Source organism: Leucopleurus acutus, assembly GCF_964270905.1.
Source record: "Leucopleurus acutus genome assembly, chromosome: 20".
In the NCBI taxonomy this organism is placed as follows: domain Eukaryota; kingdom Metazoa; phylum Chordata; class Mammalia; order Artiodactyla; family Delphinidae; genus Leucopleurus; species Leucopleurus acutus.
This window is the reverse complement of record NC_139162.1, coordinates 19,031,206-19,058,663: the sequence shown is the minus strand read 5'-3', so window position 1 is coordinate 19,058,663 and position 27,458 is coordinate 19,031,206. Positions and strand designations below refer to the sequence as shown.

The 27,458-nt window shown below is 56.6% G+C and overlaps 1 protein-coding gene across 1 annotated transcript; it reads left to right on the top strand.

The window, feature by feature from the left end:
• The first annotated feature begins 10,268 nt into the window (after window positions 1-10,268).
• On the top strand, window positions 10,269-26,386 carry RIPOR1 (RHO family interacting cell polarization regulator 1). The gene is made up of 22 exons (XM_082863381.1): window positions 10,269-10,349; window positions 17,905-18,031; window positions 18,146-18,298; window positions 18,468-18,546; window positions 19,257-19,280; window positions 19,375-19,428; window positions 19,572-19,724; window positions 19,826-19,889; window positions 19,983-20,026; window positions 20,105-20,230; window positions 20,685-20,833; window positions 20,911-21,040; window positions 21,120-22,799; window positions 22,884-22,999; window positions 23,882-24,014; window positions 24,276-24,411; window positions 24,536-24,697; window positions 24,963-25,121; window positions 25,283-25,479; window positions 25,569-25,652; window positions 25,752-25,842; window positions 25,970-26,386. Exons 2-22 carry the CDS (start codon window positions 17,928-17,930, stop codon window positions 26,065-26,067), a joined length of 3,936 nt encoding a protein of 1,311 aa, XP_082719507.1. The 5' UTR covers window positions 10,269-10,349; window positions 17,905-17,927; the 3' UTR covers window positions 26,068-26,386.
• Window positions 26,387-27,458: the final 1,072 nt, after the last annotated feature.

Sequence of the window (27,458 nt, the reverse complement as noted above, 5' to 3'; positions counted from 1 at the left end):
GAGCCCCTGGGGATACAAGGGCCCTGGTTTAAGGAGGGCTGCCTATGTCAAGGGGAAACCCAGCAATTCCACCGCCTCTCGTGATACAACAAATCTGGGGTTTTAGATTTTAAAAAGCCAGGGCCAAGAGAGGATGGGGATGAAGGACGGTGTCACCCGCTCCTTTCACATTTTCTGCAAGAAAGAAATCCTTGTGGAGACGCCTGGCTCAGTAAATGAGTCACTGGCTTTATAAGCCAAGAGAGATTGGAAAGCAGATTCCAGGAAACAAGCAAGGAGGAAGCTTGGGGAAGGTTTTCAGCTTTAGTGTGAAACTGTCAAGTCTCTATGCTCTTGTGGGAACTCAAGGAGAAAAACAACAGTGAGAAAGACTAGAGAAATAGCAAGGGACCAGACAGGGCTCAAGTGAGAGCCTGGGCATTTGGGCAATTTGGAATGACTGATGGAACCAACTCTGCAAATTATCCAGGCAGTTTCAGAGAGGGAGAAAATACCCCAGTGTTCCAAGGCCTACAGTCATTCCTAATGCAATAGTTGATATTTATGAGCATCCATCAAGTTCCTGTGCTGGGCACTGGGCGTAGAGTAGTCCATGAGGCACCGTGGTCCCTGGTCCTACAGAACTCACAGCCGTTGAGTAAGTCATCATACTTGTGCCAAGTGACAAGGAGGAGGGTTCAGGGGTATGAGCCACTGTGGGAATCCTAGAAGGCTTCTTGACACCTAGGGTAGGATTGTCTAGACACACTGAAAGTCAGGCTAAATTTCAGGCAGCGGCCTGGATCAGAGAGAGCAGGGCTCCTTGGAAGAAATGAATGGCGAGCAGTTTGGGGGACAAAAGCACAAGAAAAGACTGGATGAATCCTTTCACTTCTCTCATTTCGGGTTATTTGCTTGCTTAGCAAATTTAGGGAGGTGCATCTCTTAAGTGCCAGGCAGCCTATTTGGCACTTTGTTTATTTACAGAGCAATTCAATTCACCAGTGTTTACTGAGCTCCTTGAGCAAGGGAGCTGGGCCCAGCCACGGAGCAGGCAGAGGGCACAGCAAGAGCGAAGGCCCAGAGGTGGGACCCCACAAAGAAGTCTCAGGGAAGAGCCAGGAGTCCCTTTGGGGCCGCAGTGGGATGGGGGAGCTGAGGCCTGAGGGAACACCAAGCTGATGTTCGGACCCCAGCCTGGTGGGGAGCAGGTTGAGTCCTGGAGAGACCCTTGCCCTGACAAGCCGAGGCCAGGTGGGGGAGGTCTCTCCTCAGCACATTCTCTTCTGTGTGACGCTGGAGATAATTAACCCAGGGGCCCTAACAGCTGCCACCACCCCCTTCAGGAATCCAAGTCCTCCCTGCATGACTTCTAGGCCACACTCCCGCTGCACAGCTCTGTGGGAGAAAGGAGTCTCATTAAACACTTTCATCAGATGTGCTGGCCTGGAGTCACCAGTCTGCTTTCTGGGACAGCCTCCGCCACCTCTCTGGGCTCCCAAGAGCCCAGGCTGATGGCTGCCTTCCCCCCAGGCCAGAGGCCTGCCAACTCTCTGCTGGTCAAAGCCCTTCGGGCCCTCAAGGAGACTTACTCAACTCACAATGGCATCTGGGGGAGCAGGGGAGCCCTGGGAGGGAAGGTAAGAGTCTTGGTTCCCATCCCAGCCTGGCCACTGGTTCACTGGCCTCAGGCATGGCCTTGCTCTCTCTGCAACTTGATGACTTTTGAGATCTAGGACCTCTGAATCTGAGAACCAGGCACAGAGTCAGGTGACTCGACCTAGAGCTAGTCTTGGTGTGGGATCCCTGGAGAGGAGCAGGTGGCCCTTTAGGGAGGGGAGGCAGACAAGGTCTGTGATGTGTGAAGCACAGGGCATTGTGAGAGTGAAGAGGTTACTGACCTGGCCTGGGGTCCAGGGAGGTATCCCAGAGGAAGTGGTGTCTGAGCTGAGACCTAAAGGGTAGGCAGGAGTTACCAGGTGAAGGAAACAGAAAAAAGATGCACAGAACAGCCTGTGCAAAGATATGGAGGCGTGGGAAAGCAGGATGTATTCACGGAACAAAGAAGTTCAGTCTGGCTGAGCTAGGACCTCATGGGGAGGAACTGGCCAGAGATGAAGGGCCAGCGGGGAAGTGAGAAGGGACAGGGTTTAATATGCAGAAGCCATCAAGCGGCTCTGTAGAGAATGGACCAGGCCGGGTGAAACCAAGAACACTAAGAGGCCAGAAAGGAGGTGCAGATGGTGCCCTGGCCAAGGGGCAGAGAAGATGGGGCAACTTGATGGCCAAAGAGGTGTCAGGGGAAAGGCCACCCAGACTAACCTGAGAACCTGGGAGGGAGAGCAGTTCTGAGGAGAAGAGATGGGGTCGACTTTATACAGTGAGTTTGGGATGCCCAAGGGTCATCTTAAGTGGGGAAATGGCACAAGAGATGGGGAGCGAAGACTCAAGGCATCACTGTGGGAACAGAAACAAGGCCCTGGAAGCTGTCAGGATGGCCTGGAGAAAAGAATCAAGGATGAGGGAAGGGGACCCAGCACCCTGAGGAGCCCACAGAGGGGCATGAAGAGATATAGCCAGAGAAGCAGCTAGAAATCCAAGAGGAGCAGTCACAGAAGCCAGAGGGAGTTTCAGAAGAGGGGGAAGATCATACGTGTTCAACACACGTGGATCAGGTCAAAGACGGAGAGGACTGAAAAGTGGAGGGTCAGGGAACTTTTACAAAAAGGCTCAAGTCTGGAGGAGGTTTTAATGGTGGTGGTGGCCTTCCCTGTGACCGTGATATGCAACCAGGTCTGAGTGTGAGCAGGACCGCTGCATAGGGCTGAAGAAGTTGTGCACTGCTCAGTCCAGTGACTATCCATTCACAAAAATGTGGCTTGGGGTAAGTGGGCACCTCCTGGAGTTTGGAGGTATTTTGTGAAGCCTGTTACTGCAGTGTAGAGACTTCCCACGTGGTGGCGCCAAAGACCAAGACTATGTCTTGGGCTTGGCTGGGGCAGGGGTCAGTTTGAAGATCGTTAGCCTCCAGGTCATTATCCCATGTGCGGAGGGTATTGCCAGATGCCTAGTGACTAGGCCTTTCCCCACCTTGACACCCTCCACGTCTCTGTCAGAACAGTTCGCATAGCGGTAGGAACTCAGAAGTAAACTACACACCACACACTGGAGCCTTTGCTAGGGGGCCTGGTGAAAGAGTCCCAGGCAAGCAACTCATCCCAGGATCTGGGAGAGGCACAGATGTCCCTCCCACTCGTTCCTTAGGAGAAGGGAGTCTCAGGAAGGAAGGAAGAACGCCTGGCCCAGCCGGAGAGACACAGTCACCCCACCCCAGCAAGGCCCTGCTCACAGGTGCCCCTGGAGGCCAAAGCTGGATCACCCAGGACAATGGCAGAGATAGCCCCACCTGGGGGAGAGTCCCCAGGGAAGTCACCTGTCGAGCCTGGCGACTCCGGACTAGAAGCTTAAACCCACCTGGTGCAGGGGCGGGCCTGGTAATGCCTGAATCCGTAATGGCCATGTATGATACGTTTATTAAAAACCATTCTTTGTATAAGTAAATACAAAGAAGAAAAGAAAGCCACGTGAAATTATGCCCAGAGATGATGGCCACTGCTGGGACAGACCTCCTGACAGCTCTCCAGGGCAATGGATACAGGTTTGACCGGAGGAGACTCCTGCTACAGGAGAACGGGTGTCTGTTCTGGTGCTTTCCCCCAGTCCTCTGTGTCTGTTGTGTTGAGCCCCTTTCCCTATTCAGAGATATAAAACCCTCACTCCCTACTCTGCCTGACCTGACTCTGCCACCTCTCAGACCTTACCTTCTTTCCCTCTATCCTAGCCCACATGACTCAAATAGAGCAAGGTCATTCCCACCTCCAAGCTGTTGCCCCAGCTGCTCCCCCTGCCTGGAATACAGTGGTCCCTCGGTACCCTCTGGGGATTGGTTCCAGGACCCCCTCACGGATACCAAAATCTGTAGACGCTCAAGTCCCTGTATCAAATAACGTAGTGCAGTCAGCCCCCGCAGATACAGAGGGTTGACTGTACTCTTTCTCTGTATCATTTCGTGACTGTTTCCTTCTTGACATTCAGGTCTTGGCTCCAAAGTTACTGTCTCAAAGAGGCCTACGCTGACCACCCTGACTAAAGTAGCACCGTAGCCCCATCGCTCCAAATCGCATCACCCTGGTTTGTTTTCTCCACAGCTTTTCCTTCTCTCTGAAGTCATCTTACAGATATGTGAGCTTGGTTATTGTCTGTTTCCTTGGGCTGGAGTGTGAACTCCTTGAGAGCAGAGACCTTGCCTATCTGGTCTGCCTCTGTGTCCCCAGCATCCAGAATGATGCCAGGCACATAGTAGATGCTCAATCCATGCCCCACATCCATTTTCAGTGGCCAGGGGTTATCTCAGGGCACACACGAACCTCCTTCACCCTCTGTCTCCCACTGATGGTCACCAGGACTGTGCCATCCCTTTACCTCTGATTGAATAAGCCAGCAATCAGTGTCCTTAGACCCATCTTTTCTTGCCTGGATACCTCTTCCTTTGGGATAAATTTCTTTCTTTTTTTAAAGAATATTTATTTATTTATTTGGCTGCATGGGGTCTTAGTTGTGGCACATGGGCTCCTCAGCTGTGGCATGCATGTGGGATCTAGTTCCCCGACCAGGGACCGAACCCAGGCCCCCTGCATTGGGAGCACAGAGTTTATCCACTGTGCCACCAGGAAAGTCTCTGGGATAAATTTCTTTTACTTTTTTTTATTTATTTGTTTATCTTTTTAATATAAATTTATTTATTTGTTTTTATTTTTGGCTGTGTTGGGTCTTTGTTGACCTAAGTGGGCTTTCTCTAGTTGTGGCGAGCGGGGGCTACTCTTCATTGCGGTGCGCAGACTTCTCATTGTTGTGGCTTCTCTTGTTGCAGAGCACGGGCTCTAATCGCGTGGGCTTCAGTAGTTGTGGCATGCGGGCTCAGTAGTTGTGGCTCGTGGGCTCTAGAGCACAGGCTCAGTAGTTGTGGCGCATGGGCTTAGTTGCTCCACGGCATGTGGGATCTTCCCGGACCAGGGCTCGAACCCGTGTCCCCTGCACTGGCAGGCAGATTCTTAACCACTGCACCACCAGGGAAGCCCTAAATTTCTTGAAGTGGGAACTTCAGGGTGAAAAGGAGGGTTTGCACTTGACATCCTGATATATACTGAAAAAACTACTCTTAAATACTCAAACCAGTTCCCATTCTCTACAAAGCATCCACTTATACATCATGTCCATCACTGCCAATCTCAGAGGGCAAAAAAAAGTCTCTTGTTTACATTTGCATTGTGTTGATTATTAATGAGACAGAGTACCTCTTAAAAGTGCAATTTTCGTGAGTGAATGGATGAGTGCAGTTAAAGCATCAGAAAAGAGAAGTGGCTACAGGAACCGCAAGGTGAGAGTGCTAAAGCCAAGACTTAAACGCGGGCAGCATCCCTGGCCCTTGCCCTTTGACACACACATTGAGCAGTAGGGGCCAGGCTGGGACTGGAGGCAGGTGGAGGTGGTGGCAGGTCCAGGCACACCCACAGACCCACACTTAGCCCCCTTCAAGCCTGCATCTGCCCCCACCACCCACTGAAGTGCCCTAGCGGAGCACAGTGCCCTGGTCCCTCTCACATTTGATCTCTTGGTGAGCCAGTTGACCATCATCGCCTCCAAAAGCTGTCTCTAGCCTGGATACCTCTTTCCTCTACCCACATGTCCACCTGCCTTCAGGACAGCTCCTCCTGGATGGATAGTCCCCAGACCCCTCAGATGCCACCTGCCGAAAGTGACCATATCACCTTCCCCTAACCTGATCCTCCAGGCCTCTCCACATCACTGAAAAACACCCGTCACCCAGGCCCAAAACTCTGGCACGATCTGGGATGCTTGCCTCTCTAGACCTCACATCCCATCGGTCACCCAGCCGTCCATTTTGCCTCCTGAACATCTCTTGAATGTTTCCATCTCTACTGCCTCCACTCTGGCGCAGGCCACCATGACCTTGGCCGGGAAATGATAGCTGCCTCTACCTGCCCCCCTCCAAGCACTGCCTCAATGACCTTTGCAAAGCACAGATATGGCCACAGAATTCCCCAGCTTAAAGCCCAGGCTCCCCATCACCCTCCATGCTCCTTAGCCAGTTCCCAAAGCCCCTCGTGGCTGACCTCATCCCCAACACATACACAATCCTCCCACCACATTAAGCTTCTGCTCCCCGCCAGCAAAGGAGGCTGCTCCTCCCTCCTGTACCTTGAACTCTGCTGTGCTCTCTGCCCCAGATGCTCCTCTAAAGACCCACCCCCTGCCTGCCTAGGGAGCCTCAACAACTTGCCCCATTCCTACAAAGCCCTTCCTAACCAGGACACACCTTCTCTCACACACATAAATGTGCACACAGACACAATCACAGTCGCACATTCACACTGGTGACATAAGAGGTGTAGAGACTCAGGGATGACCTGCCCTAATTGACAGTGAGTCCCCAAGCGCAGGGACTGGGTAGCCTCACCTCTGTCCACCCTTCTGGAACCCCCAGGGCCGAGCACACACCAGGCTCCACGAAAGCTTGCTGAATATCTGGCAAATGAATGAATGAATGTGTACATCCTATCTGAGGCATGTGAGCACAGGCGCAGTAAGGGGCAGACTTTATTCTGTCCCGTCACAGGAAGCTGGCGGGTGACATTGCACACCAGAGAGCTGTAGCCATGAGGGCTGTGGGGTGGGGCGAGGGAAGCTTCTGTTTTTCTGCGTTTTGGGACTCGAACTGCGTTACTTTCAAAAGTGGAACTAGCTGCACCATGTGTGAGGATCTGGAGTTCACTATGGTTCTCACCACCCTCTGCCATCTATTAGAGGGATTTTTTTTCCTCAGGCCAGAGCCCATCCCTTCAGGAATGTGAACTGCTCAAAGGTAGAAATGGTGATGATTCGGTGCTCTGCCCTAGCTCCCAGCCAGCACCAGCAGAGCAAATACTCAGGGAATGATGCCTGACTCAGACAGAGCCAAACTAATTAGGATTCGGTGAGCGGAATTGGAGCTCAGATGCTGCCCCTTCCTCTGACCATGGAAAGGCCCTGCCTTCCCTGAGCCTCAGATGGCGCCTCTGTGAAATGGGTGTCCTTCCTCCCCTGGCTCACTGGTTGCTGTGGAGAGGCCTGGCAGGCCTCTAGCACCCCATGATCCTCGGAGGCTGTCACTCCCTCAAGGCCCCTGAACAGGGGGAGAGGGCCAGGTGAAGCCTCAGGTGTCCCGTCTGCTCACTGCAGCCCCATCCATGCCTGGCCCTGATGGAAAAAGGATGGGGAACCAGGAGTGGTCACAGACAAGGACAATAGGCAGTGATGAGTACTCAGAAGGGGTGAGTGGAAAGCCAGAGGACACAGGTTTCTTGGAGGAGGTGACATTTGAGCTCTTTTCCAAGTGGATGAGGGAGAGGAGCATCCCAGAAAGGAGGCTGGGAGAAGAGACAGAGGCCAGAGAGTAGGGGCCATGTCCAGGGATCCGCAGGGAGGCTGGTGTAGTGGAAACAGAGCAGGAAGGTCTGGCAGGACAGGTGGGAGATGAGGAGGTGAGGTCATCTAAGGCCAGATCTCCTGGGTCTTGGAGGCCTCACTACAGAGTCTGGACGTATCCTGAGGGCATTGGGGAACCAATATGAACTGACTTATGATTTATTTTGTTTTTTTGTTTTTTTTTTGCGGTATGCGGGCCTCTCACCATTGTGGCCTCTCCCGTTGCGGAGCACAGGCTCCTGATGCGCAGGCTCAGGAGCCATGGCTCAGGGGCCCAGCCGCTCCGCGGCATGTGGGATCTTCCCGGACCAGGGCACAAACCCGTGTTCCCTGCATCGGCACGCGGACCCTCAACCACCGCGCCACCAGGGAAGCCTTGACTTATGATTTAAAAGATCACTTGAGGGAATTCCCTGGCGGTCCAGTAGTTAGGACTCCATGCTTCCACTGCAAGGGGCCCAGGTTTGATCCCTGGTTGGAGAGCTAAGATCTCACAAGCCACAAGATGTAGCCAAAAAAACCCCAAAAAGATCACTCGAGCTGTTGGGTGGACAACAACTGTTGGGTACAAAGGAGGTAGCAGGGAGGCCAGAAAAGACGGTGGCCCAGACCTGGGTACCAGCTGTGACAATGCAGAGATGTGGCCAGACACTGGACAGAGAGACTGATTGACTGTGACGAGCAAGGGCGTTATCTATTACAATTGGGAATTTTCTGGAAGTGGAATTCCAGAATTCCAGGCCAAGAAAGAGTTCCTCAGACAGTAACCTGGTGAGTCCCCACAATCACCGCTGCCTCATCAGAGTCTCAAGCAATGGCACAGGGACAACTTTGTGCCACTGCCACCCCAGGGGCCAGCATGCTGCCCAGCCCTGAATGGTTAGTGGGTGTTTGTTGAGTGAATTAATAAACAACAGAGTTCTAATAGTGGGAGGTGAGATGCAGGGAGGGAACGAATCTGAAACATGTTAAGGAGGTAGAATCTACAGGACTAGGAGGCTGAATTAAGGTAGGGGTAGAGAGGGGGACGTCCAGGGTTCATGCATTTACTCTTTCATTCAATCTCTCATTTGATAAATATTTCTTGAATTCCCACTATGAGCCAGGGACAGTGGTGATGAGGACATCTGTGGCCCCTGCCCCCACAGAGCTTAGAGACTCACAGTGAGGCAGGCTTAGGCGCGTGAGCACACACGGGCACACATGCTACCTGGTGGTGATGGGTGACATGAAGGCATGAGTCCATAGGACATGGGGACAGAGAGTACCAAGGAGAGGCTGTCTTCAGAGAAGGTGGTCAGAGGATGCCTTGCTGAGGAGATGACTTTCCAGGTGGGCAGGGTCCAATTGGTGCCAGTTTTGAGAGCTCCAGATAGGCCCAACCTCACTCGGGTGGGAGCCTAGGTGGACAGTGGTGCTTTGCAGAGATGAGAACAAAGGAAGAAGAGTCCCTCTGGTGAAGGTCATGAGATCTGGTGGGTCATCAGGGGCTCTGGAACAGGAGAAGGCTCTGGGCACAGGGGAAGGCTCAGGATGTTCAGCAGTGGACGGATGAAGCCCTGAGACTGGATGATATTTTAGGGTGGGGGCAAACAGAAAGAAGAACCCAGTCTCTGTAAGCAATCCCCAGGTCTACTGACTACAGAAAATGGGGTGCTATAAAGGAAGGCAAAGAGGAGGGGCTGGAGAGGGGGAGAACTGGGAGAGGGTGAGGTGTGTCTCTGGTAAGAGCTAGCGAGGGAGAGGATGTCAGTGCCCCCTGCTACCTCTAAAGGTGACAGACTACAGAGTGAAGCCTGAAGGGTGGGGTTGGAGAGGACCGGTGTTGTCTTATTGATGGCAGGGGTGGGGGAGTGGAGCTGGCCCTTTTACCCCAGTGTGAGGTCAGCTATCAGCTCCACCGTAACCCACTCCAGGGGAGAGCCAGTATTCTAGCCCCTCATTGGAAAAGACTGGGTTCTGGCCCGCTTGGACAACATGTACCCAGACCTTGCCAGGGTCCTCACCCATGCTTCCAGAGCAAGGCCCGAGACTCCGCAGATGCCAGTACCCAGTGAGTGGTGACTGCGTGGCCTGGCTAAGAGCTCAGACTTACCGGTGTCAGATGGTGGCAGGAAGGACAGCCTGCCCCCACAGCAGGGAAACTGAGGCCGGCGGACGGGCAGGGCTCAGGGGCAGCGTCCAGACCCAGAAGGTGTCTGATGAGTAGCCTTCAGGCCTTCCTGTTCCCCTCTCTGAAACTGGCCCTGATCCTTTCCTCCAACCAACTCAACCCAGCAGTGGTCTCTCCAGGACCTGTTTCACATATGGGGGCCTGAAAGGTCTCTAGAGCCCACGGAATTCAAGGAGGGAGCAGGCAGGCGAGGCTCTCCGGTGCACCGGTTTTGGGGTCTGCATGGGAAGGAATGGTTCCTTCCTGCCTTTGCTAATGGTTCTCCGAAAGTCGCCCTATTCCCGCATATGTATCCGGATCCCGAGCAATGAGAACTCCCACCGCCCGCGTGTTGTCCAGGGTTCCCCCCCACCCCGCCCTGTCCCGCCTCGCCCCGCCCCGTCAAGCTGGTGGACGCCGCCAGCCACCGGCCTGCCCCGTTAGCCTAGAGGGCGGAGCGAGCCGTGAGCGCCTCCAGGGGTGCGGGAGCAGCGGGAGCGCAGGGGGTGGGGCCCAGCTGGCCAGGGGAGGAGCGGGGCGTCTGGGCTGCAGGCGGCGGAGCAGAGGGAGGGGCGGGCAGCAGCGGCGGTGACCGCGGCAGCTGCGGCGCGACCTAGCCGGGCAGCGACCAGTGCACGGAGAGTGCGAAGTCCGCGCAGCCCAGCGCAGCCATGTGAGTGTCCCCGCCGTTTCCGGGGGCCGCGGGCAGGGTGGGGGTCGGGCGCGGCGGTTCTGGTGCCTCCCCCCGCCTGGGGAGTCCCAGATCTGCTGCCCCGGCTGAGGCCCTGTCCCGTATCGCCCCATCCCCGGGACCCAGGCCTCGCGGTGTCGTTCCTCCCCTCCTCTCGGGCGCGGAGGACGCCCACAAAAGCCGCCGCCTCTGGGCCTGCCGCACCCGGCGCTGCCTCCTTCCCTCCCACGGCAAGGCCCAGGCGGCCTGTGCCCCAGGGCTCTGGGGTGGGCCAGGCCTGAGGGTGGGCCCTTGGCGCCAGCCTGGGCCCTGGCACGGACGCTCATCGGGAGCCCCACTGCCCTCGCCGCAGGAGAGACTGAGCTGGGAATGGGGAGAGGGCGACGAGGGGTGCAGGCCCGCCTCCGAGATGAGCTAATCTCTCTGGCCTCACCGGCTGGCCTAAGCCGCTTTGGGCCCCGACCCGAGGTGGCCGATCCGGCCTTGGGCTGGGCTCTTCACCCAAATCTGGCGCGGCCCAGGCCGGAGAGGATAGCCCCGGCGCCGTAGGGGAACGGACCCTGTACCTGGAAATGAGAGGCTGGTGTGGGAATTCTGCAAGCAGCCAGGCCTGGGCAGCCTGCAGAACCAGTTTGGGAAAGGGGCTGCTCACCAGGGCTAGGGGTCTGGGTAAGCCTGGCTTCAGCACCCTCTGTTCTCCTCTCCCCGTTAGGCCTGAGTCCAGCCTCCAAGACTGACCCATCTCAGCCAGTTCTGGGTTGCTTCTAATATACGTCCAGGCTGGCTGGCCGAGCACCTACTGTGTGCAGTCCAGTGTAACAATACGGTGGGCCATCTGTGGGGCTTGCCCTGGGCCTGCATCGCTCAGTGCCGGCACAGCCTTCTGAGGAGGGTTACCAGACGATCTGGCAAATGCAGAAACTGGCCCAGAGAGGTTAAGTAATATTCTGAAGGTCACACAGCTGGTTTGGAGAGAGGTGGGAATTAGACCCAGATTTGAATTCTTGCCACTGCACTATCTGCTTCCCTGGCATGGAGGGTAGCGGCGGGGATGGGTGGGCGGGGAGAGAGATGAGAATTGGAGAGTGAGGTACAAAACCTCCCTGTCAAAAACAATAAACAAACAAAAACAACCCAACAAAAAAAACCTCTCTGTCCTGGGTCCTGTGGGGCAGCAGCTGCAGAGGGGTACCTGGAAATGGGTGGGGATGAGGGGAGCACACAGGGCGCTGGGCTGGGTCCTCCCCGGGTGGAAAAGCTGGCGGGGAGGACGCGGCTGAGTCACTGCGGGCCCCTCGCTGCAGCTCGGACTAGCGCCTCTGCCAGGCCCGGCCCGGGGGAGGCCACAAGGCTTCCAGTGCGCCGCCGTCCGGGAATGTGACCAGCTGACCAGGGAGGGGGCCGGCAGGAAGTGAGGCCACCCGGCCGCCTCCGCCCGGTTCCGGGGTGGGGGGTCCCAGGCCGCACCGCGCCCCCCTCCCTCCCTGCGCCCGCAGCTGCGGCATGATGTCAGCAGCCGGGTTTGGGGCAGTTGCCATGGAGACAGGGGCAGGCTCAGGAGGGACCCCATTCTTCCTTGAAGCCGCCCCTTGCCCGGGTTATTTTTAGCGTCTGTTTACCTCAGTCCTGGGCAGCCCTGCGGTGGGGCGGGGCCGGACCGGAGACTCCCGGGAAAGCGGCTGGCCTGGCATACCACTGAGCTGGGCCGCACAGGTGGCGGGACCTCCTGACCCACGCAAGTGCACCAGTTTTGGCGAGTTTTGGGAGAGAGTATTAAAGGTCGCGGGATCTGGGGCCACGCAAGCGGGCAGAGTTCCATTCCTAGCTGCCCTGAGCTGGCTATGCTGCAGGCCCCATCACCCTTGAGACCTGGGTTCTTTCCCATGTCCAGAACAGACTTCAGGGCTGCCATAAGTCCAGATAATCCCCTGGCTCTTACCAGCCAGCCCCCACCAACACCAGTTGAGGTGGTCCCTCTCCCTTAGCTCAAGGGGTTCAGCTCTTTCCCTTCCCCCACCCCCAGCAGGGGAGATCCTGCCTATTCACCCCCTGGAATTGTCACTTAGATTGATATTCTAATGGTCATTTAGACCAACAGTTATACATCCTGGTCCCTGTGGCAGAAGCCCAGAGAAAGAAAATTGATGGGACACTCAGCCTACTCTGAGTCCAGCCCACCTACTCAGTTCCAGAATCCCAGGGAACCCCCACCCAGCCCCATTCTCAGAGGGCAGAAGCCCACCTGCTGATACAATCAGAAAGTAAGGAAGGGAAAAGGAAATTGTCTATGAGGTAGAGGAGTTGGGGTAGATAGAGACTTGAAATCTACCCCTCCAGCAGCTCAGGATCTACCTGTATCTGGGCAACCCAGTTCAGTCAGCCCCCAACTCATAATCAGCTCCTGCCTTCCTTCATTGCTTTGGTGCAGGGCGCAGAGGGTACAGCAGTGAGCAAAGCAGACAGGCCTCAGCCCCCAGAGTTCACAATCTGGTTGGAAGACAGACCCTAAAGGGGAACTGACAACTGAGTTATGTGGCCTCAGGGATCAGAGAGAGGAAACTATGAGGCACCTTAAAGGGGGACCCAATCCAAGGCAGGCTTCTTTGAGGAAGAAGTAGTAGGGTAAGACTTGAAAAAAGAGAGGGAGCTGGTCAGGCTGAGAGTAGTGGGAAGAGGATATAGGATCAATGAGAGCTGCTGCTTAAATGCTGAAGAGCCTACAGGCATGGGGAGAATTCACAGTATCTGGAACAGAACAATCATGGGGGGAACAGAGGGGAGGAGGAAGGTATATGAGGGAAGGGACAGAGCCTGAAGGTCTTGTGGGTCATGTTAGAGAGTCTGGACTTTATCCTTGGGGTAGAGGAATGCCCGTGGATGTTTCACAAGAGAATAGAGGGAAGTTAAAGATTTAGAGTCCTGGGGTTTGAATCCTGGCCCTACCACTTAACAGCTGTGTAATCTTGGGCAGATTAATAATTGTTAATAACATCAGTTAACATTTGTTGTGTGTTTACAGTGAGGTACTGTGTCCACCCCAACTTCTGTACTCCACATACAATTCTCCCTTCCCCGAACACTCCCAGTAGAGGAAGTATCTCATTTCATCCTCCCAACAGCCCTGTGAGATAGTTGTTATTATTATTGTTGTTATCCTCATTTAACAGATGGATACCTGCAGCCCCAAAAGGTTAAGAAATGTCTCGCCCAAAGTCACACAGCCAGTTAGCCTCAGGTTTCTCACCTGTGAAGTGGGGCTAATAGGACACACCCCGTAGGTTTGTTGCCAGAATTAAATGAGATGATGTTTGTTAATTAAGCACAGTGCTTGGCATAGAAATCACTTGATAAAGGACAGTTTTTAGCATTGTCAGGTGACTGGAATTTCAAGAGGGGCAATGCTGTTATTGAATAGATCATTGTGGGTTAGCATGGAGACAGGGAACCCATTAGGAAGCTGCTGTAGGGTTCTAGGTGAAAATTGGTGATGGCTTGGCCTTGAGTTCTAGCTATAGGGGTGGAGGTGAGGGGGCAGATTCCAGAGACGGCAGGAGTGGGTGGCTGAGTAGACGTGGGGGTAACAGAGGCTGAGGGATCCAAGATGATTCCTAGTTTCTGTTTTGAACAACTGGATAAATAGATGGTGGGGCTGTTGGGGAGAGGTTAAGACTGGGGAGAATCAGGTTTGAGGAGGAAAGTGGTGACTTTAGTTTGGGGCCTTCAAACTTAGCACATCCCTAATAACCCACTCCACATTGTCACTCAGCTTCCAGGAGGTATCCAGCTGGATAAACAGGCCTGGTGCTCAGAAGACCGGTTTGGGCAAGGAAGAGACATGGAAGCTGGCAAAATTTAGATGGCATTAAGCTGTGGGAGATGTACCCAGCCCATGAGTGGGGAGGATGAGGCCCATTCAGGGATGGAGAGAAAGGCAGATCCTCTGGGAAAATAATAATGTGCAGCCAGAGCGATAGGTGGAAAGCCAGAGGCACGTTGTCTCTTGAAATCCAAGACAAGGAAAGGCTCAAGGAAGAGGAAGAGAACTACACAGTGAAAAGCTTTGCTGAGATCAAGCAGGATAAGGACCAAACATTGGACACTGGATTCAGCAATGGGGAAGTCACTGGTGACCTTGTCCAGACCAGTCAGGGGAGTACTGGGTATAGAAGCTGTACCAAGATAGGAAGAAGAGTGGGTGGGTTTGGAGAGGAAATGGAGGTAGACACCTCTTCAAGAAACTTGGCTCTAAAAGAGCCAAATAGGGTGAGGGGTAGGGCAGCTAGAAAGAGGCTGGGAGTCCACAGAGGGGTTATTTCTTTTTGTAGTTATTTATTTAAAGTTAACTTTATACTGAAATATAATATTCACACAGAAAGGGTACATGTCCTAACTGTACAGCTCAGAAGACATTTTCACAAAGGAACACACCCATATAGGATCAGGAAATACAACCCAGATTAGGAAACAGAACATAATCAGTACCCTGTCAGCCCCCTTGCGCTCCCTTCCAGTCACTACTCCCCAGGGGTAGTGTCACTACTATTAATAGTCACTACTATTCTGACTTCTGTCACCATAGATTAAGTTTAACTGTTTTTGAACTTTATATCAAGGAACTCAAACATATATTCTCTTTTGTGGTCTTGCTTTTTTCACTCAACATTATGTCTGTAGGATTCATCCACATCGTTGCATGTGGCTGTATATTGTCCATTCTTTTTGTTGTATAGCATTCCATTATCTACTGATGGGCATTTGGATGGTTTCCAAGGTTGTTTTCATCTTCTATGTGGGAGTGACTTGAGCTTGTTTGAGGCTTGTGGAGAAAGTTTGAAACACTCATCTTCCATGGAAAGGGAGAGAGATGGCTAAGGTCACACATGAGGATTTCCCGCATGGGAAACAAAAGCCTGGCTGAGGTTGAGATTTGCTCTTTTCCAGCCCAGCTGCTGTGCCAAGACCTCTGGCAGCTCCCGCCAGCCTGTGCACAGGTGCAGAGAAGGCAGGGGGTTAGGTTGCCCAGGGTTGGTTTCTGCCAGGTAATAGAGAAGCTCAGGGTGCTGGGGATATTGGTAGCAGGCGAGCAAGCTGGAGTGGTGGCTGCAGATCCAGGCTGGGGAGAAGGGTGTGCAAGGAAGGTAGAGAAGAGAAGGTAGGAGGGAACTGGCAGACAGAAAGGAAGCAGAGGCGGATTGTGAGCTCTGTGCAGGGCAATGTCTGTGCAATTCCAGCTGTTATCTCCAGAGACTTGCATAGGGTTGTCACTTGGTAAATAGTTGAATAAATGAGCTGAGGTCTCAAGAGGTCACAGGTAGAAGGCAGGTGAGGTGGGGGTGATGGAGATGTGGTTCTGATTTAGGAAAGGGTCATTCCAGAGCCAGGTGATGAGACTGGGGTGTTCCCATGGAGGGTGGCTGCACGGAGCAGAGAGGCCAGTGTTGGGTGGGCAATCCATGGGAATGCATAGCTGCCAGCATAGGGTGCACAGCATCCAGTCTTCAAGGAGTGAGGGGGAGATAGCATTTCTCAAACTAGGATCCTTGGACATCTTGCATCTGAATCTGTAGGGGGGTGGTGGGCTGGTTGGAAATGCAGACCCCTGGGCCCACCCCAGCCTCTTGGGGAAAAAGTAAGCCCAGTGCAGCAGAATTGAGCATCAAGGAGCAAGAGTGTTTATGGGGTGGGGGAGCACCCAGGCCATCTGAGAGGATGAGATGCTCAATGGACCCTGAGTATGGTGGCCTTTATCCAGGCTAGAGTTGGATAGGGATAGTCAATAAAGAGATACTGGGGGCAAGAAAGGGCCAACAGCAAGGGGATTCAGCCCATGTGAGGTGGGGGCCAGAAGGATGGGGCCTCTGCCCTAGGATGCAGCTTCTGCCAGAGAGAAGGCCCTGATTGGGGAATGGGACCGGATCCTCTATCCTGTGGCCTGGGGGTAGAGAGGGTGTCCAGACTGAGCATCCCCTCTGAGGGTGGAGGGATGGGGGTGGTGCAGGGTGCTATGGGACTCTCTGCACCCAGTTGCTTCTCTTCCTTCTCTCGGTGGCAACACATAATATGGGGTTGATCCAGTCCCCCACTTTTAGCTCCTTCTCAGCCTCCAAACCCCCTCATGCTCAGTGCTTCTCTGCCGTCCTTTGGCACAGCCCCTCCACTTAGCAACCCCAGCCCTTCCTTCTACTCTCTCAGCCCCTGCTCTCTAGCCTTCACACACTCAGAACCCCAACTCTCAGCCCTCTGTCCAGCTCTCTCTCAGCACTCCTCAACAGCCACATTATGAGCCCCCTGTGCTAACTGCACCCAATTCAGCCCCACACGGTGTCCTCACTCTGTTTATCCCTCCATATTCACCGCCGCCCTCGACTCCCTTTACCCACACTCCTGACCCAGCCGAGAAGACCCCTGTCAGTCCCCTGCCTGTGGGGAACCTCCAGTCACCCCTCCCCAGAGGCTGGGAGGGGGGCCAAGGGCCAGGTGCCCCCGTGGTCCGGCGGGTCCCGCCCCATCCCGGCGGGCTGAGTCAGGCGGCAGGAACTGGGCGGGGGGCGGCGCCAGGAGGAGCTGAAGCAGGAGCCAGAGTCGCTGGGAGCGAACGCGGAGCCCAGCCCGGCCGGCACCGAGTGGCCCTGGGCCGGCGGGGACACGGGGGGCAAGCACGGAGCTTGGAGGGCTGTCCCGGACTTACCATGAACTCCAAGAAGAGAGGTAGGACCTGGTCCGGGGCTGCGGAGGCTCCGGGGCTGGTCCCAGGGGGCTGCGGGCCGCGTTCTGTGGGCCTGGGGCGCGTGTTTCGCCGGAGCGGTGTGGGGGTCTGCGGAGGATCTCTTCCTGCTAAGGTCACGGGCAAAGGCTGCTGTCTGTGACTCAGTTTCCCGGTTGGAGTCTCAGGAAAGTGGAGGGGGCGGGGCACTTCTCGGCACTGCCCCCCAACCTGGGAATCCCCCGGCTCTGGGCACCGGGAGGGCTCTGGCGTCTGGGCGCCTCGGAGCGGGTGGGGGCTGGAGGGGAGCAGCTTCCGCAGGGCGGCCGGTGTGGGGAGCCCAACCTGCACAGGCCGGGCCTGCCAGGCAGCTCCGCTGGGCTCAAAGCACGCACCCCGCCCCGCCCCGTGACCTCCTACGGCCTCTCGGGGTGTGGGCGTGGGAGCTCCTGGTCCACTTGGGGGGAGGAGGTCAGGGCAGGGCTGGGGAGCCCGCCCCACCCCCGGGTAAACAGGCGCTTCCGCACATTCTTTGCGCGCCCCTCCCCTTTCCTGCCCCTTCCCAGCCCGGGGAGGGTCCCAGTGCGACCCCCCCTTCCTGCCCCGCGCGGCAGGCGGAGCCTGCACCTCTGCAGGAAGTGGGGGCGTAGCCGAGGCCACGCTGAGTCCGACACCGAGTCACCCGCGGCCGCCCTGTCATAAGCACCAGGGCTGCTGGGGTTCGGACTCCAGCCTCAGGCCGTGGCCGGCAGGACTGAGATACAGAGTCGGGGCCGCGGGGAGGGGGCTTCAAGGGCCTGATTGGCGCTGTACACCCTCCCTCGCCACCCCCAGGGAGCCCCGCGCGGACTCATTCCATGATGTCCCTGTCGGTGCGGCCGCAGCGTCGCCTGCTCAGCGCCCGGGTCAATAGGAGCCAGTCCTTCGCAGGCGTCCTCGGCAGCCAGGAGCGGGGGCCCAGGTACGCGGCAGAGGGGGGCTTATGGGATCAAGAGAGTCTGACCGGGTTGGAGTGTGCAAGTGAGGGCTTGGGGAATGACTTCTTGCCCCTTCCTGAGTGCAGTCTCTTCTTCAGGAGCTTCCCAGCCTTCAGTCCCCCGGGGCCCGCACGGAAGCCCCCAGCGCTCTCCCGAGTGTCCAAGATGTTTTCAGTGGCGCACCCGGCCCCCAAGGTCCCACAGCCTGAGCGGCTGGACCTGGTGTACACGACGCTCAAGCGAGGCCTGACGTAAGCAGTGCCCTCCCAATGCCTTGTCCCATGATCCCTCCCTAAGTCCTCATTCCCTTTCTGCTAGTAGGAACCTTCCCCAGCCTCACACCCTCTCCTCACTGCCTGTTCCCTGGGCAGGTAGAAGCTGGAGAGGTAAGATAACTCTTGTGGTCACCCCTTTCCCCAGGGCCTATTTGGAAGTGCACCAGCAGGAGCAGGAGAAACTCCAAAGACAGATAAGGGAGTCCAAGAGGAATTCTCGCCTGGTAAGTGAAGGGTTGGCATCCCGTATGCCCAGGATTAATATGCCCTTTGCTCTTGTGGTGTGGGGGACTGGGCAGCACCAGCCCTGGGTGACATCAGAGCTGTTTTCTGGGGTGATTTGGTCCAGGTGTGACTAGAAAAGGGGGTATCAGGGAAGGCTGAGGAGGTTCCTCTCCTCAGCTTTCCCAGGCTGCACGTACTTTGCCTGGGACCCAGTGCCTGTCCATGGGAGATTCCAGTGGGTTGGGTCAAACCCCACAGACGTGGACAGCAGAAGATTATGTTGTAGTGGTACTGAGGGAGAGCCATGGTTCTTCCTGGGGAACAGGTCAGGGCTTCCCAGAGGAAGAAACACTTCTGCTGGGTCTTGAAGCATGAACAGGAGTTCCCTGGTAGAGGGAACCATGCATGAGGAGGCACAGAGCTCTCTTCCTAGGGGTTGTAGAAAAGGCAGTGGGCCAGGGGAGGGATCCCATGGAAGAGGTGGGGGGAAGAGTACTAGAGGGGCCTTGGGGACCAAATCTATGACACCAGCAAAGACCAGGCACGTGGGAAGGTAGGTCAGTCCCTGCTTTGACTGGAATGGCTGTGGACTGTGGTGTGAGAGGGAGGAAGGCTGTGATGAAGAGGAGCTAGGTAGGTCTGGGTGAGCAACTGCCCCTACTGGAGTACTTCCCCTACCTCCTAATGCCCCCCTCATCTCTCCCCGCAGGGCTTCCTGTATGACTTAGACAAGGTGAGTGTATAGAGAATGGTGTTGAAAGAGGTTGGCTCAGGGGGAGGTAAAGGGCCCTGGGCCTCAGGCTTCTCCTAACGCACCTCTCCCCCAGCAAGTCAAGTCCATTGAACGCTTCCTACGACGGCTGGAGTTCCACGCCAGCAAGGTACTTGTGCAGCATGCGTGTGTGCTTGCAGCGTGGGGTGGGGGATTGGGTATCACAGGGAGATGGGATGATGCTAGGCCCTGGGTGAGCAACCCCAGTAGTGAGTCTCAATCCCCCCTCTGCCACCCCACTCATCTGCCCAGATCGACGAGCTGTATGAGGCATACTGTGTCCAGCGGCGTCTCCGGGATGGCGCCTACAACATGGTCCGTGCCTACAGCACCGGCTCCCCAGGGAGCCGTGAGGCCCGGGACAGCCTGGCCGAGGCTACTCGGGGGCATCGGGAGTACACAGAGGTGAGGAATGTGTGCCTGTGAGGCAGAGGCACAGAGTGTGGCAGAGCTGGTGAGAGGGGACTGGTTCTTGACCTCCTCCTGTCCCTGCCCATCCCTCTCAGAGCATGTGTCTGCTGGAGAGTGAGCTGGAAGCACAGCTGGGCGAGTTCCATCTCCGGATGAAAGGTACCAAGTGGTGAGGCCGACTGGTGGCGGGGAGAGGGAGGTGTGTGCCTGAGACCCCTGGACCCAGCTTATCTACTTCTCCCCCACTCCCAGGGCTGGCCGGCTTCGCCAGGCTATGTGTGGGCGATCAGTATGAGGTAGGAGGATGGGCAGGGAAGGGCTGGGATGGCAGGGTCGCAACACCAAGGGCTGCTTCAACCTGCCTCTTCCCCTAGATCTGCATGAAATATGGGCGTCAGCGCTGGAAACTACGGGGCCGCATAGAGGGTAGTGGAAAGCAGGTGTGGGACAGTGAGGAAACCGTCTTTCTTCCTCTGCTCACGGAGTTCCTGTCCATCAAGGTGATGTCTCTGCCCAGAACCATAGGACACCAAGATCCTGTGGCTCTATGACCCTGTGAACCCCTTATGATCCTCATGACCCTGAGACCCTTACCCCTGTGACCCCCATCTGGTTCCATGGCCCTCTGTGAATGTGTGACCCCTTGACCTTCATGACCCTGTGATTTCCTTGTGACCTCCTGACCTTGTGAATATATGACCCTTGAACTCTCATGAGGCTGTGACTCCCACGACCTCAGTGACTACAAATTTAGACCTCTGTGGTCCCCGTGCTCCCAGGCTGCTTCGAGCCTCCATGGCCCCATTACCCTGAGAACTCCGTTCCCTGTAACTTCCTCATGGCCCAATGACCCTGTGACTGTCACATAACCTCTATGCAAATTCAGACCTCTGATCTCCCACAATCTCATGACCCCTACACCCTTGTGACCCCACCATGCATTCTTGGCTACAGGTGACAGAACTGAAGGGCCTGGCCAACCATGTAGTTGTAGGCAGCGTCTCCTGTGAGACCAAGGATCTGTTCGCTGCCCTGCCCCAGGTTGTAGCTGTGGACATTAATGACCTCGGCACCATCAAGCTCAGCCTGGAAGTCACATGGAGGTTGGTGGGGCTGAGGGGCTTGGAGACGGGGCTGGGGCTTGATGTTAGCACCTTCTAACAGCTTTTTCCCTCTCCAGTCCCTTCGACAAGGATGACCAGCCCTCAGCCGCTTCTACTGTCAACAAGGCCTCCACAGTCACCAAGCGCTTCTCCACCTACAGCCAGAGCCCACCAGACACGCCCTCACTTCGGGAACAGGCCTTCTATGTGAGTCACATCCCAGGCTCAGCCCCCCATCCAGGGGTTTGCTGGGGGTGGTCCTGAGATGTCCTTTTCTCTCTCCTAGAATATGCTGAGGCGGCAGGAGGAGCTGGAGAATGGGACAGCATGGTCCCTGTCGTCCGAATCTTCCGATGACTCCTCTAGCCCACAGCTCTCAGGCACTGCACGCCACTCCTCAGCCCCCAGGCCCCTGGTGCAGCAGCCTGAGCCTCTGCCCATCCAGGTTGCCTTCCGTAGGGCTGAGACCTCCACTTCTGGAACCGTGGATGAGGAGGGGGCCATGGCCCCAGCCCTGGCCAATGGGCATGCCCCCTACAGCCGGACTCTGAGCCATATCAGTGAGGCCAGTGTGGATGCTGCCCTGGCTGAGGCTTCAGTGGAGGCTGCAGGCCTAGAAAGTCTAGTCCAGGGACCCAGCCCACCTGCACATCCAGATCCCACACATGGGGAGCACCCTAGTCCTGTCCCTTCTGCCCTGGACCCTGGCCATTCTGCCATAAGCCCCGCTCTCAGTACAACAGGCCCCGCCCACACATCTGCAGACCCTGCCCCCTCTGCACACCTAGACTCAGTTAACAAGACCATAAATTCTAGCTCTCCTGAATTGCCAGACCCCACCCACACCACTACAAGCGCCACCTCTAGTGTTGTAAGCCCTACCCATAGTGCTCCAAGCCTTACTCACACTACCACAGTTTCTACCCACAAGACTGTGGTCTCTACCATCACTATTACAGGCCCTACCCCCAGTACCACAGGGTCAGTCCAGACCACCACAAGTCCCACCCACAAGCCAATGCTTTCTACCGTCACTCCTGTATCTCCTGTCCCCAATACTACAGACCCAGTCCAGACCACCACAAGCCTCAGCCACACTGTCACAAACCTGACACACACTGTCACAAGCCCCACCAACAAACACGTGATCTCTACCCTCTCTACTGCAGGCCCTACCCCCAGCACCACAGACGCAGCCCAGACTACCACAAGCCCCACCCACACTACCACTAGCCCCACCCGTACTACTGCAAGCCCTACCCATACCACCATAAGCCCCACCCACACTGCTACAAGCCCTACCCATACCATAACAAGCCCCGCCCATACCATTATAAGCCCTGCCAACACTACTGCAAGCTCTACCCACACCACCACAAGCAGTACCCACACTACTGCAACCCCTACTCACACAGCCAGGATTTCAACTCACACCGCTACACCCAATGCTAAGGACCCAGTCCAGATCACCGGGAGTCCCACCCATTCTGTCACAAGTCCCACGCTTATAACTGTAAGCCCTTCCACTTTTCTAGACCTTCCCACGCTCTCCAACCCCTCTGCAAACACAGACCCTCCCCTCCCAGGCATCGACCCCCTGTCCTGTAGCTACCCAGCCTCCACTTCCTGCACTCAGGCAGACCCCATAGCCCTCAGCACCTCCCACCCAAGTCCTACCCGCTCCAGTTGGGAACCCCTCACAAGCCCTTCCCCAAAACTCCCAGAAGCCATCCGTCAGAGCCCAAGTCCCCCTCCCTCACCCCTAGCCCCTGTGCCCCAGCATTCAGACCCTAGAGTGGCCAGGGCTGCCCAGGCCCCAGTTCCAGGGGCAGCTGGAGGTGCTGGGGACAGGAAACTGGAAGAGGCACTGGGGGCCCTAATGGCTGCCCTGGATGACTATCGTGGCCAATTTCCTGAGCTGCAGGGCCTGGAGCAGGAGGTGACCCGGCTGGAGAGTCTGCTTATGGTGAGGAGGGCTGGGCTGGTTTGCGGCAGCGCAGGGAGGGCAGCCAGGCAGGGGCGACAGCTCTGACGCCCTTCACAACCCCAGCAGAGACAAGGCCTGACTCGCAGCCGGGCCTCCAGTCTTAGCATCACTGTGGAGCATGCCCTGGAGAGCTTCAGCTTCCTCAATGAAGATGAAGACAATGACAGTCCTGGGGACAGGTGAGAGGGGCTAGGAGCAGGGGAAGAGAGGAGGTGAGTAGCAGGTGAAGGAGAAAGGGGAACAGGTGAGGTGAGGCCAGGGGGAGCACGTAAAGAGAGCAGTAAGATGGGTGGTGGGCTCGAGGGAGGTGGGTGGGAGGGGATGGACTTGCTGGCGGGTACATCTGTGTTCATCCCTCCCACGTACTCCTCGTGTGTCCTTGTTGCTCATGTTTTCAATCCCATCTGTATCCCCAGTGCTTCTGGTCACCTTCCTCCTCATCCCTGCAGTGTCTGCCTCCTCCATCGGTCCCCACCAGCTCCTGAGCCTCCAGCTCCTCCTCTCTTCCTTGGCCTCACCTTGAACCTACCCTATGAACGAGCCTTTACTGTGCTTCTCCATGCATCCTGTGCCCCCCAGCATCAACCCCCTCTGTCTGGACCCCAGCTTTCCCAGAGACCCTGGCCCCTTGGCTCTTTGTCCCAGAGTGGCCTTTGCCGATTCCCAGTTGAAGGTCATGCCCAGCCCCTCCTCCCTCCAGTGCTGCCTAGGTTATGGCCCCGTGCCCTGCGCCTCTTGGGCCGCAATCCCTTGCAGTCCACATTGCGTAGACCATCCTGCCTGCAACCCTACTCCCGCCCATCCCAGCCCCGGCGGCCCCAGAGGTCCCAGCAGTCCTAGCTGGAGGTAGCCCTGGGCAGACAGGCTCTGGAGACCCCTGCTATCACCTGCTGGTCCCAGCCCTTTCCTCCTTCTGGAAGTCCTCCGTGAACTTACCCATTGTCTGTTGTTTGTGCATGATGTGTTCTTCTGTTCTCGGATGGGGGGAACTTAATAAAAATACTCTGGTGACCAGATGATGATGTGTGCTCCTGGGGCGGTTGACCCCATTTTTCTCTCAGGCCCCCAAACAGCCCGGAGCCTGGGGCTGAGGACAGCCTCGACTCACCTAGTGCCCGACCCCTCAGCACAGAGTGTCCAGCTCTGGACACTGCCTTGGTCCAGCATCTGTACCACTGCAGCCGCCTCCTGCTGGTGAGGCTAGTGGTATTCCCCTACCCTTCCCTTGTAGCCCCTTCCCCCAGGGAGCCCTACACTTCAATCCCGGCCCTGCACACCTTCTCTGAGTTCCACTCCCCAATGTCCCAGGGCCTGGCTCTTGCTGAATAGAATACCTCCCACACTCTGGCTCCCCCTAGTCTCTCCCGATGCATGCAGGGACTGGTAGTCCCTGGTCTCCACCCTCCCTAAGCTCTGTCTTGAGGTCTGAGCTACTTGGCCATCCCTATTCTCCAGAAACTGGGCACATTTGGGCCCCTGCGCTGCCAAGAGGCATGGGCCCTGGAGCGGCTACTACGGGAGGCCCGAGTGCTCGAAGCAGTATGTGAGCTTAGCAGGCGATGGGAAATCCCTGCCACCTCTGCCCAGGAAGGTAAAAGCTGTGTGGGCCCTGCCTCATGTCTGCCCCAAAGTTCCTCCCTTGCTCTATCCCACCTATGCGCCTGTCTCCCCACCGGCCTGTCCTGTTGCTGACAGTTTCCTGCACCTCCTCACAGTGGTGCAGTTCTCGGCCTCCCGGCCCGGCTTCCTGATCTTCTGGGACCAATGTACAGAGGGACTCAGCCCCTTCATCTGCCCTGTGGAGCGGGTGCTCCTCACCTTCTGCAATCAGTATGGCGCCCGTCTCTCCCTGCGCCAGCCAGGCTTAGCTGAGGCTGGTGAGTGGGCTGCCTACCTGCCCCCTTTGCTCTCCTTTCTCAGATCCCCAGTGATGGGACCTCAGGGAAAGCCAGGTCAGCCCACAGAGACATGCTGAGATGAGCACTGGGAAGAAACATCGAAGGCTCATGCCTCAGCACAAAAGGTCCCAGATTGGACCCTTTTGTGCTGGGTCCCTGCACCTGCACGTGGGGTGGGAGCACTCTTCCCGCTAAGGACCCAGGTCCATCCACACCCTGAGACCTGCGGCACTGCCTCCCACAGTGTGTGTCAAGTTCCTGGAGGATGCCCTGGGGCAGAAGCTGCCCCGGAGGCCCCAGTCAGGCCCTGGAGAGCAGCTCACCGTCTTCCAGTTCTGGAGTTACTTCGAAGCTTTGGACAGCTCCTCCATGGAGGCCTATGTGACCGAGACTGCCGAGGAGGGTGAGGCAGTAGCCCTGGTCACAAAGTGGCCTGATGCTATGGGTGGGTCTGAAGGTGTGAATTCAGGACATGAAGGTACAAAAGAACCCACGCCGGGAGGCTCTTTGCCCTGCCAGCTTGTTCCAACTGACACCCGCCCCCGCCCGGCTTCCTTTTTTCAGTGTTACTGGTGCGGAATCTGAACTCAGATGACCAGGCTGTGGTGCTGAAAGCCCTGAGGTTGGCACCTGAGGGGCGGCTTCGAAGGGATGGGCTCCGGGCCCTCAGCTCCCTGCTTGTCCATGGCAACAACAAGGTCATGGCTGCTGTCAGCACTCAGCTCCGGAGCCTGTCACTGGGCCCTGCCTTCCGGGAAAGGGTAAGAGTCAGGCAGGGCTCCCTGAGGGCAAAGGCTGGGGTCCCAGGCTCCCAGTGTCTGGCTAAGTCTGCCTTCCCACCCTTAACTAGGCTCTACTCTGCTTCCTGGACCAGCTCGAGGATGAGGATGTGCAGACGAGAGTGGCTGGCTGCTTGGCCCTGGGCTGCATCAAGGTGACCCCTTTCTCTCCCCTCCCAGCTCCCCAAGCCCTGGGTCCTGAGCCTTTCTCACCTGCTGCACTGGGCCCACCTCAATGCTCTCTCCCCCGGTAGGCTCCTGAAGGCATTGAGCCCCTGGTGTACCTGTGCCAAACGGACACAGAAGCCGTGAGGGAAGCAGCTCGGCAGAGCCTGCAGCAATGCGGTGAGACTGGGGAATGGGAGATATGGGTCAAGTTGAGTTCTATGACATTTTGGCTGCTGGGAATAGGGGTGAGATGGGGTCAGGGTGGGGCTGGGGCCTCTCCTGATCCCATCTTTATCCGTTACAGGAGAAGAGGGACAGTCTGCCCATCGACGGCTGGAGGAGTCACTGGATGCCCTGCCCCGCATCTTCGGGCCCGGCAGCATGGCCAGCACGGCATTTTAAACTCCCCACCCACCGGCCCCCAGTGCCCCTTCCCCCCACTTTCAGGGCTTACCAGGCACTGGCAGGGAGGGTGAGGGCTGGCTCCAGACACTCCTCCCTCACAGATTCCTATCAATGAAAATCTAATATATTCTCCTTTTGTCCTCGGGGTGGGTAGAGTCAGTGCCGCAGTCAAGTGCCTCCCAGCCTCAGCTCAGCACACTTGCCATAGATCGGTGTCCCGGGCCTGGCCGTCCTGCCTCTGCCCTGCCACGTCCCTTGGTTTTGTATTTTATTTACAGAGTTTTACAGAAAATAAAAAAGCAAAATGCCTTTCCTACGTAGCCTGGACTGGTGCACTACTGACCTTCTGCTCCAGCACACTCTGGCTGTGGCCCTGACACTAGTGTGTCCACACTCCAACTGTGACAATGCCATGTGCTTTTGCCCTGGAAATCCAGATGGAAGAGAGCTCAGAGGCTGGAACTGCGCTTGGAAAAGAGGGCAGAGGAAGAGGGTGGTGGAGTGTTGCTGAGGAGGCCCGGCCTGCAGGTGGGTGTACCCTGGGCCTGGAAGCTGTGGGCCTAGACTGGAGCCAAACTGTGGAGTTGGCCTAGAGAAGGCCCAAAGGGTGCCAGTCCTGGGAATGGCTCCCTGGCAGCCAGCTCACTTGGCCAGGAGGCAAAGAGGAAGCAGGCAGGAAAAGGTGTGGTGGTGGCTGGAGCTTCTGGCCACCAGGGAGCAGCAGAACCCTGTCAGGGAATGCCAGGCTTCTGGGTCTTCGCCTCAGCCCAGGCAGCTTCCTACAGAAGGGGCTGAGCACAAGGAGCTCCTTGAGCGCTGGGTAGTTGAGAGGAGATTCTCGCCGAGGGGAAGAGCTGGGGCCTGGGAGGCAGGAGACCCGGATGGCTGCCCTGTGACTCTAAACAGAAGGTCCCTCCTCTCCCTGAGCCACCTCCTCTCCGTAATAACAAACGTGACTAAACCCTGTGACCTCCCCACAGCTGGCAGGCTTGTGCTGCTTCAGGAAAGAGGGCTCTAGGGAGAGGGCTCACGTGAGTTTATTAACCCCAGAAAGTTAAGTGTCAATGGGAGGAGGCTGAGGGTGGGGGGACTTCAGCATGGCAGGCCTGTTCTAAGGAGGGCCCGAGGGAGGCCCACACTCAAGGCTGGAGAAACAGGTCTGCCACCCTTCCCCTCTCCCTCCAGAGCTTTCAGTGGAGACAGTGCAAGAGCAGGGCCTTCCCCACTCCCTGAGCCCACTCTGGCGTCCCAGTATCTGTGGCTGTAGCACAGCAGCATGACACCCTGGGGGGAGTCTGTGTCCCTGCACTCGGGTAGAGCCAATGAGATGCCAACAGTCCCCCCGGGGGGTGACCCAGATCCCCAGAGAGCCCTGCCCCCCTGTGTTT

What these genes read in the sequence shown, in the direction of transcription:
- RIPOR1 (XM_082863381.1), top strand. Translation starts at nt 17,928, where the DNA reads ATGATGTCCCTGTCGGTGCGGCCGCAGCGTCGCCTGCTCAGCGCCCGG. An exon ending in CCAAGAGGAATTCTCGCCTG is followed by an intron (nt 18,547 to 19,256) that starts GTAAGTGAAGGG and finishes CTCTCCCCGCAG; the next exon opens with GGCTTCCTGTATGACTTAGA. An exon ending in GCCAGGCTTAGCTGAGGCTG is followed by an intron (nt 24,698 to 24,962) that starts GTGAGTGGGCTG and finishes TGCCTCCCACAG; the next exon opens with TGTGTGTCAAGTTCCTGGAG.